Source organism: Phoenix dactylifera, chromosome 12, assembly GCF_051530095.1.
Source record: "Phoenix dactylifera cultivar Ajwa chromosome 12, Ajwa_hap1_PhDact_Kaust_v1.1, whole genome shotgun sequence".
In the NCBI taxonomy this organism is placed as follows: Eukaryota; Viridiplantae; Streptophyta; class Magnoliopsida; order Arecales; family Arecaceae; genus Phoenix; species Phoenix dactylifera.
In genome coordinates, this window is record NC_143201.1 from 23789360 (window position 1) to 23809433 (window position 20074).

The 20074-nt window shown below is 38.6% G+C and overlaps 1 protein-coding gene and 1 pseudogene across 11 annotated transcripts in view; both read right to left on the reverse strand.

Moving 5' to 3' along the window:
- Positions 1-20074, reverse strand: part of LOC103700360 (uncharacterized) — a 50971-nt gene that overhangs the window by 5542 nt on the left and 25355 nt on the right. For 8 of the 10 annotated variants that reach the window (XR_015972311.2, XR_015972312.2, XM_008782335.6 and 5 more), the window contains 9 exons: positions 18535-18720; positions 18341-18430; positions 16527-16607; positions 14179-14322; positions 9440-9522; positions 7334-7472; positions 7117-7200; positions 1546-1707; positions 1375-1462 (listed from right to left, as the gene is read on the reverse strand). Coding sequence is in view for 8 of the 10 variants with exons in the window: in XM_008782335.6 (XP_008780557.3) it covers positions 1375-1462; positions 1546-1707; positions 7117-7200; positions 7334-7472; positions 9440-9522; positions 14179-14322; positions 16527-16607; positions 18341-18430; positions 18535-18720 (1057 nt within the window). In the remaining 2 variants the exon portion in view is untranslated. The remainder of the gene's footprint in view (positions 1-1374; positions 1463-1545; positions 1708-7116; positions 7201-7333; positions 7473-9439; positions 9523-14178; positions 14323-16526; positions 16608-18340; positions 18431-18534; positions 18721-20074) is intronic. The other 2 variants (XM_088709197.2, XM_088709194.2) reach the window with 1 other exon arrangement.
- LOC149751566 (uncharacterized) lies at positions 2242-4558 on the reverse strand (annotated as a pseudogene). The gene is made up of 4 exons (XR_016398101.1): positions 3751-4558; positions 3537-3670; positions 3373-3448; positions 2242-3280 (listed from the first exon to the last, which is right to left on the reverse strand). The product of XR_016398101.1 is annotated as an uncharacterized LOC149751566 (transcript).

The window sequence follows — 20074 nt, forward strand, 5'->3', positions numbered from 1 at the left end:
TTGCTAATTTAACTTGTACTAACCTGGCCTGACATTGCAGGAGGACTCCTTGTCCTGAACCTGCTGGCAGATAGATTCCCAAGGCATGACTAATCCTACTAATCAATAGCCTACTTTGGATTACAAATCCAACCTAACATGTCCCAAACCCCACCTTGGAACTCTAATAAAACAAAAGGGAGGAAAAACATAGCATGGCCTATAGAGGTGACTTTTTCAGGGTTTCTATTACCCAGATTTATTGGAATTGAAGTACTCACTCTAGTTTAGTATTTCTACGAACTAAACAAGTAATAGCAAAGGGAACTAACCTGACTTGTCCTGATTCCCAACCTGATCTGACCAATCAAAACTCTATTTGACTGAATCAGGTCAAAGATCCAAACAACAAAAAATTTGAAATCCAGGTCAAGAAGTTTTACCAAATTGGATCAGGACTAAGAAACCCTTGATCCAAACTCAGACCAGACAAGTATAGATCAGGCCAGATCAGTTTTTGCCACCCCTGCATGCATTGATGAAAACGGGTAGGTATGCATAGTGCTAGCAATAACTAGCATTATGGATTGGTTTTACCATTCATAGATAGCATGAAGCACATGCTAGTGGATAGGCAATAGGCAAATAAGAGTCCGAAGGTGCAGTTCTTATTCAGGCGTTCCTCTGGTGCCCTAAAAAAATTTGGACTCCTGATAAGTTAGTGGCAGAATCAAAGTTGGATTCTGGTAAATTTATAGTGGTCAGACGGTCACAATGGTAACGACTGACAATGATAGTCTCAGAATAATGGTGCAAAATAAGATGGTGATCATGCACAAGCGACAGGAACTTCCAGGAACAAAACCTCGGTTGCTTGAGACCACAGTTATAGGCCTTGATACTAGCATGTCTTCGAGTAAGAGGACTTCTGTTTAGGCCATGAAGCCAAAAAATACTCAGGGATGAAGACAATGCATGAAATAACTCAACCAAACAAGGATAGCATCCTAAGCATTTTCACGTTCTTCTCAAGGTACAACAAAATAAACTACTCTACCGATCACCATTCCAACTTCAGGGGATACTCAAATCAATTTTTCAGTCAATGACCAGCTTATTTAGGGGAGGATAACAGAAGGAACCATATACTAAAGCTCACAGAAGTTTTATGCAAGTTATCTCAAGGTTTCTGCCATGAATTATATCAACAAATACAAAAAACTTCAAATATTGATTCAGGAAGCTCTTCTTAAGAGGAATGAAGACAGTTTTGTAGTCCATCTCTTCAAAGAAGACCAATGTCGAGTATGGATAACGTTGAAAGTGCAATGTTGTAACTACTTCATAGTAACATCATCTAATATTTAAAAGTATAGGTGCATATATGAAACTTACCAGCTGTGATGTTTAAACATTGCAAGCAGTTGATAGCTGAATTAACAAGTCCTTCTGCATGAGAATCTAAGCCACCAAATAATGCAACCTGTTCATTCAGGGGGAAAATTATATGGAAGCACTGATGGGAATCTGCAGGTAGAAAATGATTTGTTGACTAAAAAAAATTACCTCAGCAGTCTCAAGATAAAGAGTCATGCACCTTATGCTGTTGGAAATGGAAGGAATCGTAACTTCATTAAAAGCTAGACAAGATTTAAGAAAACTCAAGTACTTGTCTGTGTCTTTAATTGCTTTGACTGCTAGATTGTTGCTCAAATGAACTAGAGTATCCTGCAAACCAGACAAACTGTTGGAAAACTTTTGTCCACTGGTAAGGGAACAAAAGTTCATAATCCATGCCATCCATGAAATGCGCAATTTAAAGAAATATTTATAAGCTAGTGAAGATGTTAATTAATGAAGTAAGGTCGATAAAACTAAATAATTATGGTACTGAATAAAATCCTTTATCTTCTGATTTAGCAGAAAGAAAATTAAAGAATAAAAATTCAGCTTGAACTGAAAAAATAAAGCAGCATGTGCCAATATAATTGCGAGCAAGGTCCGCCGGTCACCGGTATGCCGCGAGCCAAACATTTTGATTTTTTTTTTTTTTTAAATATTGCCTCTGTTGGATCTTAAATTAAGTGAAGATTGATGTTTTTTTATTGCTTTTTTCATGATTTTTGATATTTTTATATTTAAATTTAGGGTTCAAATTTGAAACATAGATGATGCATGTTATGTTTTCCTCCCGTTCCAAATGATAAAATGATACACATAAAATATCTTCAAATTAAGATACAATCATTTACGTACATTTAAAGTACTCTAGGATATCTAAAATCGGGACGAGTGCCGATGGCTCTCGTAGATATCCGGATCATAAGTATAATCAGGAGGAGGCAAATCAACCCAATCAGAAGGAACGCGCGCCAGGTTATAAGAACTGTCGGATCTCTCGCTCACGCTCTGGCTCTGAGAGGTGTCCTCTGATTGTGTAGGGGCCCATCCAAATATGGCGGAAGCAAAATCCAATGCATCATATCCATATTCGTCAGGCTGAGGCTGTGGATAATAGAATCCGTATCCGTATGTTGTCGGATCTGCAGTCGTATCCTGTCTTCCTGAACGACCTCGAGGAGCCCGTCTTCTATATCCAATGATATCTTCACAAAATCTATCGGTGGTCGACCGTGGTCCGTATCTTCTGTAGCACCCGTAAATTGGGACTCACCGGTGAAATAAAGACTACCCTCCGGCTGTATCTCATGAGTACCATACTGTCCTCCGCTCTCTCCATGGCTAGAAGATCCATCACCAACAGAACCTTCATCACTGCTAGTCCAAGTCTCTTCCTCGACACTCTCCATTGGGATCCTTTGTTTTCCTTTTCTGGCCCTCTCTGTCTGGCTCCCCTGTGCCTGCGGCTGATCAGCTCTGGGAGTGCGTGGAATATTGTGCTCAGCCCATTGCTCTGAATCGATCCCAGCTTCGGTGGCTATGAAGGTAGCTGGTCGTGGAGGCGATCCTGGCTCGTCAAGCTCGGGCTCCTGCTGCTGGCCTACAAGCCAGTCGAGTAATGGATCATCGTCATCAGCAGTGAAGGTCCCGTAAATCGGATCTGTATACTTGAGCTCCACTTCCTCTTGGATGCACTTTAGCCTCAACCGCAAATTGTAATGCACATAAACAAGATCGTTGAGGCGCTTTTGCGTCAAACGATTTCTTTGTTTGCTGTGGATAAGGACGAAGGTGGACCAATTGCGCTCACATCCACTAGAAAAAACTGTTTGGAAGAGGATCCGGATAGCTATCCGCTTTAGACTTCTCGCGGATCCGCCAAAATGCACCCACCAATCAGCTGCAAAAATATTTATGAAAATTACATATATGATAGCTCCATAATAGTAACTAAGTAACACCAGGTGAATGTTTTCCTGATCTGTCACGTACCTGGATTTATATTGTGTTTGCTGACGACAGCCGCTCGTCGGCCAAAACTGTAGCTGCCCTCTCTAAATAATTTGCTCTGTGAAAAATAAGCATAAAAAAACCATGTTAATAATTGAAGATGCCGATATACTTACATATGCTGGTAACTACTAAATCATAATTACCTCTTCAAGACATAGGGCCGCTTTTTCTGGATCATGCTCCATCTTGTAAATCACATTATGCAAAGCATCCAAAAGTGTTTCATCCATATCAATTCCATCTATGCTGTACTGAAACCGGGGGTTTAGGTAGTATGCTACACATATACGAGACTATCTTAGCATAATTATATAATAACATCACTATAATTGTCACTATAATTATATCTTAGCTTACCTGCTAGATGTAATTTCGTACCCATTTGCGCTCCCCACCGTTGCTCAATGATGTTGATGTACGACCGGCCATATGCTGGATCTGCCTCCATAATCTGATCCTTTGCCTTGACCATCATGTGATACAAAAACCCCATCTGGGGGTAGATCTCACTATCTACGGCCCACAGCACTTCATATAATGGTTTGATAGCCTTGACTATTATAGTAGCCCGCTGCCAGAATGGCTGTCTCGTCACCAAGTCTTCTATCTTGCTTCCTTCAGTACCGGCATAAGAATATTTACTATCATACCACTCGAGACTGGCAAACATCTGACGTAGGACTCCTCTCTTCTCGAGTATGCTATCAAGTGCGATGAAGTTGGTAGCAAACCGTGTGACTCCTGATCTCAGAATCTCTCCCCCTGCATTCTTTCTCATCAGTGAAAGAACCCAGTTATGGTTTTAAATATACCTGGTAATGCGTTGGGCTGTCTCCACCGTTTGTTGCACCCTACGGATCTTTCCAATGTCCATCAACATAAGATCGATACAATGTGCAGCACATGGGGTACAGAAAATATTTGGTCGCCGCTCCATCAAGACCTGCCCGGCAGCCTTATATTGCGGCCCATTATCAGTGACGACCTGCACGACATTCTCCTCTCCTACCAGATCAATCACATCCTCCATAAGTTTCAGCATGTACGAGGTGTTGTGCACATAAGCCGAAGCATCAACCGATTTGTGGAAGAAGGTTTTAGCATCACAGTATGTCAGGAAGTTGATGATGCTCCGCCTGATCGGACCGGTCCAACTATCGCACATGATGGTTAGTCCATATATGGATCACTTGCTTTTGTAGGAGTCAATCCAATTCTCCAGCTCCTTATTGTTGTCAAAAAGCTCACCGTATATGTCCTTCGGGCCTGGAGGAGCTACACCGGGACCGGCAGCTTGTATGGCGGCAATGGCAAACCTGTAGTATGTATTGTCTGCCACATTCGCTGGGATGTGGCTGAAGTGAAACCAGGATCCAATAGCTCGCCACATAGTTTTCTTCTTATCCTTCATCCCCATTGTGTCTACCCTCTGCTGCCTTAAATCCCTACTGGGGAGAGCATGCGGATCTACATCATGAATTGTCGCTCCTTGTGGAATTCCTCTAGATAACTTCTTTCGGCTACCCAAACTACCCAACATAGATGCAATCCGGCCACGTTCTTTGTCGACACCCTCCCTGACTGAAGTTGTCCTCAAGAACTCTGGATCTTGTCTAGTGCTCCCAAAACCGCCGCCCGACTCGTATGCTGAGGGCTCAAATCGAGCCCTATGCCTGGCCACCTCCTCTTGCTGCCACTGATCATCCAGGCTTGCATGCATGGTCGCTTGAATATCTGCCTCCTCATCTAGATCCTCGACCTCCTCTGGCTCCCTAGAGTGATAGGAACGTGGCTCTGCCGCTCGGCGATCGACCTCCGCCCTCTTCTTGGAAGCCATCTCTTTCGTTTTTTTGACCTCAGCGAGTTTCTGCCTCATCAGCACACGAATCTCGCTAGGACAATTTCGGCTCGTAGCAACCTCACCGGAATTTCCGGCTAAGTGTTGCTTCAACCTGGTTACCCCTCCTCCCTTGAAAACCTTGTCGCAAAACTTGCATTGAAACTGGTGTCGTTGCACCTCACTTCCAAGTCTTCGCCCATAAGACCAGCCAATATCACGCTTTGCAGGGTTCGTTTTTCTTGATGGCTCCATTTCTATCATAAAAGGACAACTTATCAAAAAATTAAGCTAATAAAGTAAATTTTTGCATTATCTTATTATTTAAGTAATTTATAAACTATTTTTTTTAAGTTACTTATTAACAAAATTAATGAAATAACATAGAACAAAAAAACCGCACCTTAAATAGTCTCCGCTGGATTTTTTGGGCAGGACCTCCTCCTCAATTTGTGGGCTATTTCTCAAATCTTCCCGTCTCTGATTACTCTTCAGAGGCTCACTTCTGGATTTTAGTTACTCTGGCCTCTAGAGTCTGGCTATCTCTCAAATCTTCTCGTTCGGTTTTTATAACCGAACGAGGCAATGAGCGAGGAAGAAGTGGCCGAGAGGCCACTTCATTTCGTGCTGTCAACTCAAAAAAAGAAGTGGCCTCTCGGCCACTTCTTTGTTTTTTTGTGTTTGAAAGAAGTGGCCCGTGGGCGAACAGGTGCGAACCGGTACGAGGCCGGTACCAAGCGGCCCCCCCCAAAAAAAAAACACGTACCGGTGCGAACCGGCCGGTTCGCACCGGTATGAGGCCGGTACCAAGCGGTACCGACCGGTACGTACCGGCCCGTACAGGCCGGTACGGCATTCCTTGGTTGCGAGAATGAGATTCCAGGTGCAGTACCCTGGATGAGAGATACCAGAAAATAAAAGTTCAAATCTAACTCAAAATTAAAGATGCTACAACATGAACTACGGACATAATGCCGAAGACATGCAAACAAAAAATCTGATCAATTGTATTTAGGTAAAATTGCAAAGTCTAAGGTCTAAACACCATTCTCTTTCTATCATGACTATGCTCTACTAAAATCAACAAAAAAAGCTAGCTTAAGAGTGTTATCAAAAAAATGAAAACTGCAGCAAATTCATGGACCACCACGATAATTAGCTGTCCTTTCTCTATACATATCAATAACTTGTCTAATGTGATGCTTCTCTCTGCCTCCCATCCTCTTCCCCCCACAATAAAGAAAGAGGATATTCATTCTACTAGAAAATCAACAGAAGTCAGTCACCTGAGTCAATTTTGTGTTCTGAACAGTAGTTTGTTCTTTCAGCAACAACACTGTACTGTGATGGCGAACATCATTGTGATGGCTCTCTAATTCACTTTCGATCCATTCAATGGGGATTAAATATTGACAAATTTAATAGGGATGAAGATTTAGCCCAAACAGGCTTCACTCCCATATACTAAATAGGAATCTGTGTTGTCCTACCAAATTCTTTTTATTGTGGATTTTGCAACTATATCAACTAGCCACATTGCTCATCAAATCCAATATTACCAGACATGGAATGATGGATGGGAATGTATTGCTTCATAAAGAGAACATTTCCTGGTGCCTCAATGACATATGTTACTCAGAAAAAAAAAAGAACTGCTTTGCAATTTAAATCCATACTACAATTAGCAGAGTCCTTCACAAACCATAAAAAATTATCTAAACTTACTAACTTTTTATTTTGAATGAGCATCTTGAAGATTGTTCTGATTGCGCAATTTAGATGGGTAGAAAAGACAAGTGATACAACAAATGGTTAAATGGAGTAGTATCTGCCACTATAACCATAAATAACTGGAAAAGGAAAGTCCATCCATCAGATATACTGACCTTAAGCTCATCAATATGATGAAAAGCTGCACGGCATTCGATTAAAAATGTTAAATGACGTTCTATTTCAGCTCCAAAATCAACCTAAAATGTAAAAACACCTTCTGAATTGCCATTTGTTGATTTGCAAATGTGAATGGTCTATCACTATAATTCCTATAATGACCAAAGATATGATACATGGAAGAGCTATTTAACTTCAAGGAGATTTATTTACCAAGTGAACAAAACGAGTTATGAGGAACGCCCTTTGTTGATAATCATCATTTGTGTTTGAAATATCAATGCTATCATGAAGGGCTTGAGATATTTCAAAGAGAAATTGTATGGCTCTAGGATCACAAACATGACCAGTCCTGTGTAGCACCATCAAATAAAAAGTTTACTAACTTGGAGCAACTATAAACGGACATGTGCAAGATATGTTCAACAATGTGGTAATCGCATATTGTTTCTTAAAATGTCTCTTTTGGCTGTGACAATTTGATAAATAAATACAAAAGCAATTGCATGGTATCATGAAATGACAATAAAGGATATTGCACAGTATTTCAATTGTCTAACTATTTTTACTATCAAAAACTCTTAATTCATGAATTATTTATTTTGATATTCTAATCTAAATAATATAATAAACAATAACATTGTAAATCGATTATAAAATATAACAAATTTGTATAATACTATTACATTATAATGATAGTATAATAATACAATAATGTTTTAATATAATATTATAATAGTACTATATTATAATACTATATAAAAAATAATATAATATTATTCTATTATGATATGAAAAGATTTATAATAATATATCACTATATTATTATATTATATTTTATTGTCATTGTTGTACTATCAAATATTGTTATTATAAAGAATTGTTAGTTTATACTTTTTTTATATTTTAATCTAAATAATATGATAAATAATGTAATTATTTTTTATAGGTGATCATCAAGTAATATCATAATAGCAATCTAGGTGGTTATTGACTCTAACAACAGCATAAATGTTTGACTTTGTTCACTAATATACAAAATTGCAATAAAACTGTTAATATATCCACAATCATAATAGCAACATAAATATTCACTAACATTTCTCAACATCTATGTAACAAGCATAATATCCTAGATAAACAAGTCAATGACTCATAAGAAGAGTTGCAATATGATCATGCAAAACATTCATCCCAAAATTATTCAATGTTTGACTTTGCTCCACGTTCCTTTCTTCCTGTAATTTACCACTCCAAACAATTAGAAGGGAAGGATGTAGTTCCTCCCCATCATCACAAGGTTAAACTCAAAATGCTAAATTGCACGCTTATGGCAACAAAAAAAAGCCAACTTAAATAATTATGACAATAAAAAATATTTTTAAATAGTTATTTAAAAAATTCTGTTGTCGGACCCGAACCTAGGTTTCTCGGTTGAGCTCTTGCCCAAAAATAACTTTCCAATACATGTTAATTAGAGTTTTTGCCCAAAAACTTCAAATTGGAACTTTTCCTAGTAAACCTTTTCAGCTTTTGGAGGAGCCTTGGAATCACTCAAAAGAGCTTTTGGCCTTCAAGAAGTGCTTTTTGGCCCTCCAAAAGCAATGCCAAATGGGGCCTTAGTAGCCAGAGTTTTCTACTTATGATGTCTCACCCACATCTCTCTTAACGCTTTTATACACACTTCAAACAAGAAAATTAGCCACCATATTTCACCAAGACAAGTAATTCAATTGAAGTAATAGTACACTTGTATCATCTTCAGAGATCATGTATCAAATGTCTAATAAGCAAAGGTATATAATTATAAAGAAACAACCACCAAAAAAAATAGATATTAAATAAGAATATCATATATTGCTATTCGTGTAGAGGCTTCCTAAGCAATTCTGCTTCCTGAACTGCAATACACCCAGTTCTCTGTGCATCCACTTGAATCAGCACTGACACCCATTCCTGATTCAAGTACTTGAGTCTTGGCAACAATAATTGATATGACCTTAATTTGAAAACTACTGCTCTAGTGTTGTTTCAGGGATTTTGTAAGTAATGTTTGATGAGTTTCGTAAAGGCCGAGCTTAGAGGGTTAATATGCTTGTACTCATCCTCAGTTGTAAATCTCAGAGCACTACATGTAAGTTTATACTTAAAATACACTGGAGACCAACTCACAAAGAACATATTGAATTCAACACCACATAGGAAGTCTGTGGCAGTTGCGGAAAGTTTTTTACATCACCGGAGATGATAATTGGGAACCTCTAGGCAAGACAACATTTAATGATAAGAGATAAAACATAGAAAATAAAGATGAAATACCTTGTTGCCTTTAGAAGAATATGCATACTGGTTATGTCGCGTGCGCTGCCATACAGCAGATCAAGAATCTCCAAAAAGTGGTTCTGCAAAATAAACATGTAGTCAGACTACTAAAACGGCAGTTATAATCTGTCTAGTTTCCATGTACTCAAACATGTGCTATGCTAAATTTAACAATTTTGTTAAGAAATGAAAGGTACCTCAGACATCAGCTTGCACCACAAAGCAGAAGAGAGGATTAAATTTCTTTAAAATGTTACTTAGAAAGCCAAGGAATACATACGATAGAATGCAAGTGTGATGTAATATGAATGATAATGATTACTAAAGCAGTGACACTATGTCTAGAAATAATTTGAACACACTGTACAAAGGAAAAGAGAAATTGCAGTATATTACCATTAAAAGAACAAGGTTTAAAATGATAAATTCAGTATTCAACAAAATCAAGTATTTGTCAAAATTATGAATGAAGTAAATGCATATTTCAAAAATTTTCCCCTGAAATCACAGCATATGATTCGTTTAATAATAGAAAGAAGAGAATCAAAAAGCAATGAAAATGTTGTGACAGTACAAAGTACAAACTGTAACCTCCTGCCAGATCTTCAACTGCTGTTTAAGTTATTGAACTTCGTGATTATCTATGAATGCAATCTCAAGTTCCTGTGATACTATACTGACGGAATGACAGAAAAACAAATCAGCAACAAATGTGAAGCAACTAATAATTTAAGTGCCTGGCTCAGAACATCACTTACCGCATGTTTATTTTTTGAGAAAATTCTAACTATGTTGTGATGTTGACAATTTTGCAATCATTAAAAATTAAAAAAAGGATATTTGACTTGTAATTTTAGTGCTTAGTTCACATGTCTATCACACATGGTCATGATTAAGTTACACTATCTCTGTATTAGACTCCATACCAGCGCCACCCTGTTACTGTGTCGGTATGCCCAATACGATGGCCAGTTTGACGTACCGAGTGTAGGTATGCCCTCCATACAACGCACCGGTACTGAACTAGTATAGTACGGTATGCCCCGTATTGTCCGATTCGGTACAATATGGTGTACCTTGGTCATGATACATAAAAGAATATGACATTTGTCAATGCATCCACAAGAGACAACTCAGTTTCCTAACTAACATCCCTACAATTTGGTTTACTTTTTAAGATGGTATGCTCCAAAAAATACCAGTGTGTTCCTTCTTTGAATCTGTATTGGGCAGCAAGAAGGAAAAGAGGCACAACAATAATAAGTTAATTACAAGATAAACTCTCTGTTAGCATAACTATTGCAGTAAAATTATCATGTGTCAATAATATTTAGGATCAAAGAATGGAAAATGAGAGTTAAAATAAGGACAAAAGCTGTCATACGAAGTCCACATGGGTTAGATTTATAGAATACGATTAAGACCAGAATTAAGAGTGAAGAGAAACTTTCATACAAATTTTACCTGCTTTGATTGGTCACATGAGTTTCCAATGAGGACTCAATACAACACATCAGATTCTTTGAAATTTGAATTAAAAAAATAGGTCTCATGACATAATACTATTAGTATTATATTTATAGCTGTGTGCAAACTGGTGAACAGAACGTCGTGCTACACACACACACACACATACCTATAAAGTATAAACCAGCGTATGCCGAACCGGCCCGTACCGGCCGGTATGGGCCGGTACAAACCGGTCCGGCCAGCTACCGGTACGGCGGAGCCGTGGAAACCGGTACAATCCGGTTCCTTGCCGGAGACGAAGAAGACGAGGAGAAAAAGAGAGCGCGGGGAAGAGAGGGAGGGAGCCCACCTTCGGCCGCCATCGGAGAGCCGCGGAGGGGCGTCGGAGGCCGGTGGGGGGCGGCGGAGCCGGGCGGGGGACGGGGGAGCCCGCGGGGGCGCTGCGGAGGCCGCGGCCCCGCGGGCTCCCCCGCCCCCCACCGGCCTCCGACGCCCCTCCGCGGCTCTCCGATGGCGGCCGAAGGTGGGCTCCCTCCCTCTCTTCCCCGCGCTCTCTCTGGTTCTCTTCTTCTTCCCCGGTTCCGGCGGGGAAGAGCTTTCCGGTTCGTACCGCCCGGAGCACGGTACGAACCGGCCCGTACCGGTCCGGTAGGCAACCGGTACGCCTACCGGACCCGGTACGGTGGACCTTGGTATAAACGAATATGATGGGTACATATATGGATGAGTACAGATATGACTAGTGAACTCAGAGAAATCAGAATCAAATTATGAAATGATTGCCATGGATTAAGATATTGATGCCACAAAAACATGCTCTATTTACGCATTAAGCATTATTTGGTAATCTAAAGCTGACACGTAAATACTTGGGACAAGGCTTGATTATTAAGATGATAAAATATTTTTCTGAAACTTAGTGGATGATATACATAACCATGAAGAAATTGAACACACTTTAATAAGCTTCCAAACAGATCAAGAATCATTCAAATTGGACTTTGGATGAGGAAGATATACCTAAAAATTTCTTTTACTCAAATTATCAGCCAAGTTGCTAATGATCATAATTTTGCCTTTTTGTGCCAAGTGGCACCCGAAACTGAATCTGGGCTATTTTCTAGGCTGCTTCTCCTGCCTTTTCAATTAGCAACAGTTATTGTAGTTTAGTATGACTTATGGTTCAGAATTCAAGGCTTCTTAATTGTTTACAATAAACAACCACAAGTGACTATGTTAGGGTTCATTTTTGAAATTTTCTTAATCAAAGCCACAAGACGTGTTGAAAAGTAGAGTTTTACTGCTGAAGATTGATGGAAATAATGATCATCACATAGTGTTTTCGTCCATACCTTACAGTTTAATGAGTCCTTCACCCTTCTTCCCTCTTTTCTTTGTCCAATTCTATTTTCTCTTGCTCTTCTTCAATCTTCTACATTTTTGGTTTTCAAGCTCAAAGGTCTTACACAATTAGGTATCAAATTAGATTCTCCTTAAGCAGTGAGTTAGGCTTCCTAGGTAACACGAGCTTCATCATTCATGAAGACCAATTTTGGTTCCCAAAAAGAGTTTTGAGTTATCAAGACCATCAAGTTTTAGAGTGAGTTCAATCTTCAAGCTCATACATACATTTTTCCAAGTTTATGGAGTTGGAAGAAAGCAGTTGATATACTAATTTTTGTCCTGAATAAGTTATGGAACAAGGCAATTTTTCCTTTCAAAGAATAAATGGAAGATACAAGATCCAAGTTCAATCTGACAATGACAACCCAAGTTATGGTTCTTCATTGCCATTTGTTGGGTCTTCCTGTTCATGGATAAAAGAGGTATAAACTATCACCTAATCACTTCGACTACTGCAAGCTAATATAGAAATGGATTATTAGTACTTCATCTTCAGCTACCTTAGGTCCAACCAAAGAAGCTAGTTTCTTGATAAGAAATCAATATGCCCATCTACACTTGATAGGTATTTTGAGTTCAAGAAAATTCCGAGAATTGTGTACCATAATCAACAGTCCCTGCCACAACTCTCGTGACCCTAATATTGATTCAGAAGGATTACATGGCGTGTATTGTTCATCTGGATGCAACCATTTGCCGGAAATATTTAAATATGATATTTGAATAAGCTCTGGATTTAGGCAATTTCTCCATTCAAAGAATTAATGAAACACAGAAATCCATGTCCAATTGAAAACTATACCAATTTATGGTTCCCCATTGCCCTTTGCCGAGTTCTTTTGTTCATGTAGGAAAGAGGTGAAAGCTATCACTTCAACTATTTTAAGCCAAGCGGGAGTGTAGAACTTCACCATGAAGAAGTAGATTCCTAACACCTCTTCACCTTCAGCCACCTGGATTCATAGTACTTCATCTTCAGCTACCTTAGTTCAACCAAAAGAAACAGCTCCTTGATTGGAAACTAATATGTCCATCTACATTTGATTAGTATTTTGAAGTTCATGAAGATCCTGAGAATCATGTAGCATAAACATGAGCCCTTGCCCCGACAATAAGAACCTAATTGAGGATCACTGACCTTAACATCCTGAATTATTATTCATCTTGACATGACCATTGACAATAACACTATCGAAGCAGATTCCATAAATCTTGTCCCAAAGGAATCATCATATCTAGATCCGATCCCCATGTTCCTATCACTCACATAAGATCGTTTACTTCAAGATAATCATAATATGCCTTCCAAATTTTGAAACCTATAGACATCCCATAGATCAAGGAGGAACTGTGAAAGCAATCCTTATGAGTAATAGCAGTCTTCTTTCACAAATGGATTAGAACATTTTTAATAATGCTTGATGTGGAAAGTAGTTTTGTGAAACATTGTTCCAGCATTCCTTGTGTAATTAAAAAATATGCAAGGTCATCAATGATTACGCTTATTATCACATTCCATCACACAATATCTTCTGCAATTACTTAAGTTTAGAAAGTAAATCTTATTTGGATTCATGTAATTTTTCTTTTTACTAAGTATAAGCATTATTATAAGGGTTTTGAGTCAGAAGCCATCATGCATCCAGCCTGAACACTCACTCTCAACACGAGATTGAAAATGGAATGAATGGCAAACCAAATCCAATCCATAGCACCATGTTGATATGCCATTTTAATAAACTGCATCAAGATGTTCTCAATAGAGAACCAATAGACATTTACATGGCCATTTATCAGAAGTATAACTGTTTCAAACTAAAAGAAAGATATTTTACAAGAATATATTTCAGAAAGTAAATTACCAAAGCAAAAGCATCTTCCAATGCATCAAAGTGATCGACAAGTTTAACAAGAATAGACTGCAGACTCTCCAATTCATTTTCATCAGCTCTTTTGATTTTTGCTCGCTTCAAAATGCCATCGAAAAGGACAGATAGATAGTAGTCCTGAAAATATTTTTTTTAAAAAAATCAATAGGAAAGACAAAAAGTCAAAAAGTAGCTTAAACTTGCACACCTATAACAACAGCTTAATCCTCATACTCTTATGATCCACCACAAATGGAATCTATATACTAACCTCAGCTTACATGAAAATAAATGCTACACTACATATCCACCACAAGGGACCAAAACTAGCAAATGTCATGGACATGCATTTCCTCCGCAAGGTAGCTTGACATGCAAGAACAAAGTATGAGATGTGATTATGAGGATAATTTGTTGACCAAGCTGGTTTATAAGAATATAATCATTCAATACAAGGTACGCCATACCGGAACCGATAGGCGTATCGGTCGCTTACCGGACTGGTTTAAATCGGTACCAAACCTGCGAATAGAGAGGCGCGGAAGGGGAAAAAAAAGAGTCCGCGGGTGCGCACGCGCCCGCATTAGATGCCACAGAGTGGCTTTAAAGGCCCCGCGCGGGCACGGTTCCCACCGCACGCCCCCTGCGGGTGCGCTGCCCCGGTGCAAACCGAGCTTGTACTATGCAAACCGGTCTGGTTTGCACCAGTACCGTGGATTTACCGCTCAATTCTGGCTCCGAAGGAGCCGAAACCGTTTTCCACAGCCAAACCGGACCGGTTAGGGACCAGACCAGTCCGGTACGACCTAAACCGGCCGGTACAGGCCGGTTCAGCACACCATGATTCAATATAACCACAAAACAACATGTCATATCCCATCCATACAGGATGACTTTGTCCATCACATGAACAATTCAATTTACTGAATATTTTATCATATTCTAGGATAAAGGACTCTCCAAGGAATCATTAAATGCATTCTAACTTCTAACTCTTTGAGATTCCAAATTTCCATCCTTAGTGAAGTTTTTATCCTAAAATCAATACATTTGACTAAAAGATGGCGATGTGAGATTTGTTTCTTAGGGCTTACAGTAGGGACTGATAGCCCAAAACCAATTCCGAAATCAATCCAAGTTTAGGCCAACAATCCATACATTACCGGGTAAGTTTAGGGAAGAGTTCATATAGTTAAAGATGACTAAGTATCACAGATTCAAGCCCAATAACCTGATTATAAGAAATAACTTTACCTTTATATATAATATGATAGATAAATGCACTCAATTAAATTATAAATAAACTACTGCCTAAGCTGACAAAGAGATCAAGGACTGAATCTCTAATGAAATGATACATATTTCATGCTCATGAAATTACCCAATTGATGTCTCCCGTCATTCCTCATGCAGCAGACAACACTGCAGCAGGAAACCCCTACAGGATGCAAGCAAATGTGTGACCACCACATGGTGCTGACTTCTAACCTGAGACTGTCATCAAAAGCCTGGTCCACACCCGCTAGTGGAACTCCTCTCTTAACTGTCGCACTCTAGTCGTCATACCATATCTTAACCTGACACACAACACATGCCTTGCCCCTGCCCACACAATGCGGTGATACGCTTGACCAGCCCATCACAAACTGTCTGAAGACACCCTACCTGCCGCCCAACACCCACTGGCTTTACAAGTTCCGCTCTACCCTGAAAGTTTTCCAGGTTGCTAGATGTACATAGGAAAAAGTCATCCTATGTCTATGTGAAACCCAAAAAGGTGGGACAAGGCTCGATGGTTGTGATCTAAAAGTAAATCCTATCCAGAATAATATGCAATCAGCTTACATACTTCTCCAATGTTTAGACAAGAATAGAGATCCACCAGGTTAAGAATACAAACAAGAGACAATGCTATGACCTGTTAATTTGTTAATCATACCAAAGCTAGAATAAATTGCGATGCTTGCATTTATTACACTTAAAAAGCATGTTCCATTATAGAGCATAGTTCATTGAACCAAAATTTTACAGTCAGTTATTCTCAGAATAACTTCTAGCCTAATAAAAATTGGCCCAGTTTGTGAATAAACTTTATCAGGCAAGACCTTGCCCATGATGGGAAAACTTTGCCCAAGTCTTAATCAATACCCCAAATGAAAGATAATAATCAACAAGGCCACTCATATGAAAAGACTCGTTGAGCAGTAGACCTTTAAAGAAGGAAAAGCCACAAACCAGAAGAAAATAAAAGCTGAACTAAATACAACAAAGAAACCAATAACCAAAAGAAAAGGCAGATAAAAACATTGTGACAGGACGAAAAGTGAAAGTTTCAAGACTACCATTGAAGATTGAAGGATGATGTCTAAATAAGCATCTGCTACTATCAAGTACTCGTTAAGGTTATTGTATTGAGAAATCACCTGCATTTAGTGATAAGCATTAAGCAAATACATAGCAGAGACAATGGGAAATGATTAAATAAGATTAAACAAACATTTACATAACTAAAAAAGGAAAAAAGGTTACTTTGATGTAGCCTGATCATCATCTCATAATATATATATATATATATATTCATCATATCAATCTCAAAAAGATGCAAATAAATCAAGCATGCATCCATATCTAACAGCAAATACAAATACAAGTTTGGTAATCAATTTCCAAACACATTATCAGGTTAGTTGTTCAATCACTAGAATCTGTTCATCAGTAACATAAAATAATAAAATATCAATAAACTTTACCTTCTGGTATGCCTCAAACTCTGTCAGAAGTGCGATAATGTTATAATTGTAAGCAGCGCATAAATTGGTGGAAACTAAATGCCAAGACACCTTAGTGTCATGGATTAATGTTTGGAATTTGAACTAGTAGAAACTTTAGTGATACTCGGAGAATTTTCCAGTAGCAGTAAGCCAGTAACAAAGATATCAGCAATTATCTACCCGAACAATGATGAACTTCTAGAACTGGTAAGGAAAGGCAGAAAAAATAGGATGTTTAAAAGCAGTGTCCAGCTCGAAGGCTCACCTCATCACAAGCTTCAAGGCAAAGCTCTCAATAGACATGTTGAGGCTCATGAGAGAGGCTATATTTAGTATCGCATTGCATCACATAAAGAAGCTCGTGTAAGGAAAGCAACTTGTACCTCATCCTATGACTCTCTTTCCGAGGCAAATTATCAGAATTTGATCATTTTGTAGGGGGAAGGGATATTCTTCTATTTACCACTGAATGATGTCTTCATGTGTAACCAAATGCCAAGCTTAGTTATGGTATAATAAATAAATAAATCTCTGTACACTTTAACTATACAAGAAACACTTGACAGTTAAACCTTCACAACATGTTGTCACATGAAGCAATCATATCTTATTATCTTGCTTTTTGACATGATGTTTCTTAGTTTATTATCATTTATTTCACAAATGCAAAAACAAAACAAAAAAAACATCTTACACCTCAGACTGTGAAGCTTAAGCTTCTCCACATTTAACAGTCTGAATGCCTCTCCTCTTATGCCAATGTGTTACTGTTTCATTGAACTTAACAACACCAGACTATAAAGACAGCTAGAACTTGTTGAATATGGAATTTATATATAGTGGGATCAAAAGAGTAGAACGTACCATCAATTCAAGTCCTGCATGAAATAATATCATAATCTGCATGTTTTCTAATATTATGAAAAGCTCCATAATGCAGTCAGTCGAAAAAGGAAATTGAATTCTAAACCAGTGTTTCTCTTGCTAACAATAAATTGGCAAAAGTACATATCAAAAACAAAAACTTTGACTAAAAGTACTACAAAATATTGCTTAGCTTAGGAAACTATCTGCTTTCCAGAATGGATACCAGCACAGCAGAATATTCGTGACTGGATCTCCAAATTCTATTTCCTAAGCAACATACATTGTGATCATACTTCATCATGAAGGTTCATTACTTAATTATAAATAACTTACACTACAATGAAGAATCTGTTGAAAAAATGTACATAAAGAAAAATTAGAAAAAATAAAAAGTTGTGTTGTGAATCATTAACTATTAAATATAACAATCAATAATTGCTAGAATAATCTCCCCATACAGAAGAGGATATGTAACCGAAAAACAGAAAAAATGTCCTTAATTAGGATATCCAAAATACCTGAATAACTTTGTCCAATACAGGTCCAGCAGAAGGGACAGGGGGATGACTCTCCCATAATTTATTTCCTAGCAGCCTGTAATTGAAATGCTGCACACTGACAGTCAAGAATAAATACAAAAGAGCAGCAGAATGCAAATTGGGAATTGCATGATCTGTCATGTATGGCAGTATAGTCCTCATAGAAGATGTACCTGATCAAGTGAGATATCTATAGTTTTCTCAAAAAGCTCTGCAATCTCCAAAGCATTGTTGCTGACCACCTCAGCTGGAAGTTGTTTGAGCAGACAATGCAAAATAACTGAAATACATGGGATATTCCAGGTTGATTGTAATAGATTCCCCCCAATTCCAAACTCCGAAATGAGATTACCAGATTTCTATATTAAATACAACAGAAACAATGTCAATTTTATATCAACTTACAGTAGAAACATTTGGAAATGAGATCAAAACAGAATAGATGCATACATACCAGGAAGAAGGATCGTGTATGAACATTACATGGAACTAAGCAAGGTTCGCCGTACCGGTACCAAACTCCGTACCGGTGCCACATTAGTATAGGCGTACCGAGTGTTGGTACGGTACGGTACACGGTACGCCAAGCGTACCGATACCAGTACCCATCGGTACAGATATGGTACGTCCAGTACCGACCGGTACAGCATACCATGGAACCAAGGTCTGCCGAACCTATACCACGATCCATACCGGTATGCAGACGGATCGGTACGGTACCAAACCGGTACCATACCGACACACGGTACACTTGGGCGTGCCGGTTCCAGCCCATTTTTTTTTGAAGTTTTTCAAGTTGATTTAATCGGTAATTAATCTTTTTGAACTTTTTCAATGATTTTAAGTCTAATTTGATATTTTTTAAATATTTTTTTGATGATTTTTTTTTTATATTTTTATGATTCGTGTTTAACCTAAATGATGCATCTTATTGTTTTAAAATGATACAAATCATAAAATGATTAGTGAGATGTCGCATGCTATAAGAAGTAACATCTAGTGAGGTAAAAATATAAAATAATACAATCAATTATATATAATTAAAGTACAACCGACATACTGATATCTAAAGTCTCATCGAATGGCGGTGTCTCTCATAGATATCCAAATCATTAGCATAGTTAGGAGGCACATCAGCCAACCCCTCTAACCAAACGGCATTGTAGTCTTGTATGTTCATCCCATAAGGAACGCGCTCCGGGTTATAAGCACTCTCGGATCTCTTGCTGAAGCTCTGGCTTTGAGGTGTCCTCTGGCGGATAAAACGGTTGTGAAGGAGCCCATCCGAATAAGCCGATAGCAAAATTCGACCTATAAGATGCTTCGGGCTGCGTAGGGTACTACCCACTGGAAGATGCCTCAGACACATCATATCCACATCTGTATCCGTATGGGTCATAGGCTGCCTGTAGCTGCGGATAATAGGATTCAGTATACGACTCGGAACCTAATATGTCTATGGATCCTACTCCATGTGCGAAGTCATTTACAGTTGCATCGTGTCTTGAATGACCTCGAGAAGCTCGTTTTCTACATGCAATCAGATCCTCGCGAGCTCCACCAGATTGTGTATCGTGATCCCTATCCTGTGTAGCATACGTAAACTGAAACTTGCCGGTGAATCGAATACCACCCTGCGGCTGTGTCTCATAAACGGCGGTCTCATATCGTCCACTCTCTCTCTGACCAGCAGATCCATGACCCCAGAACTGC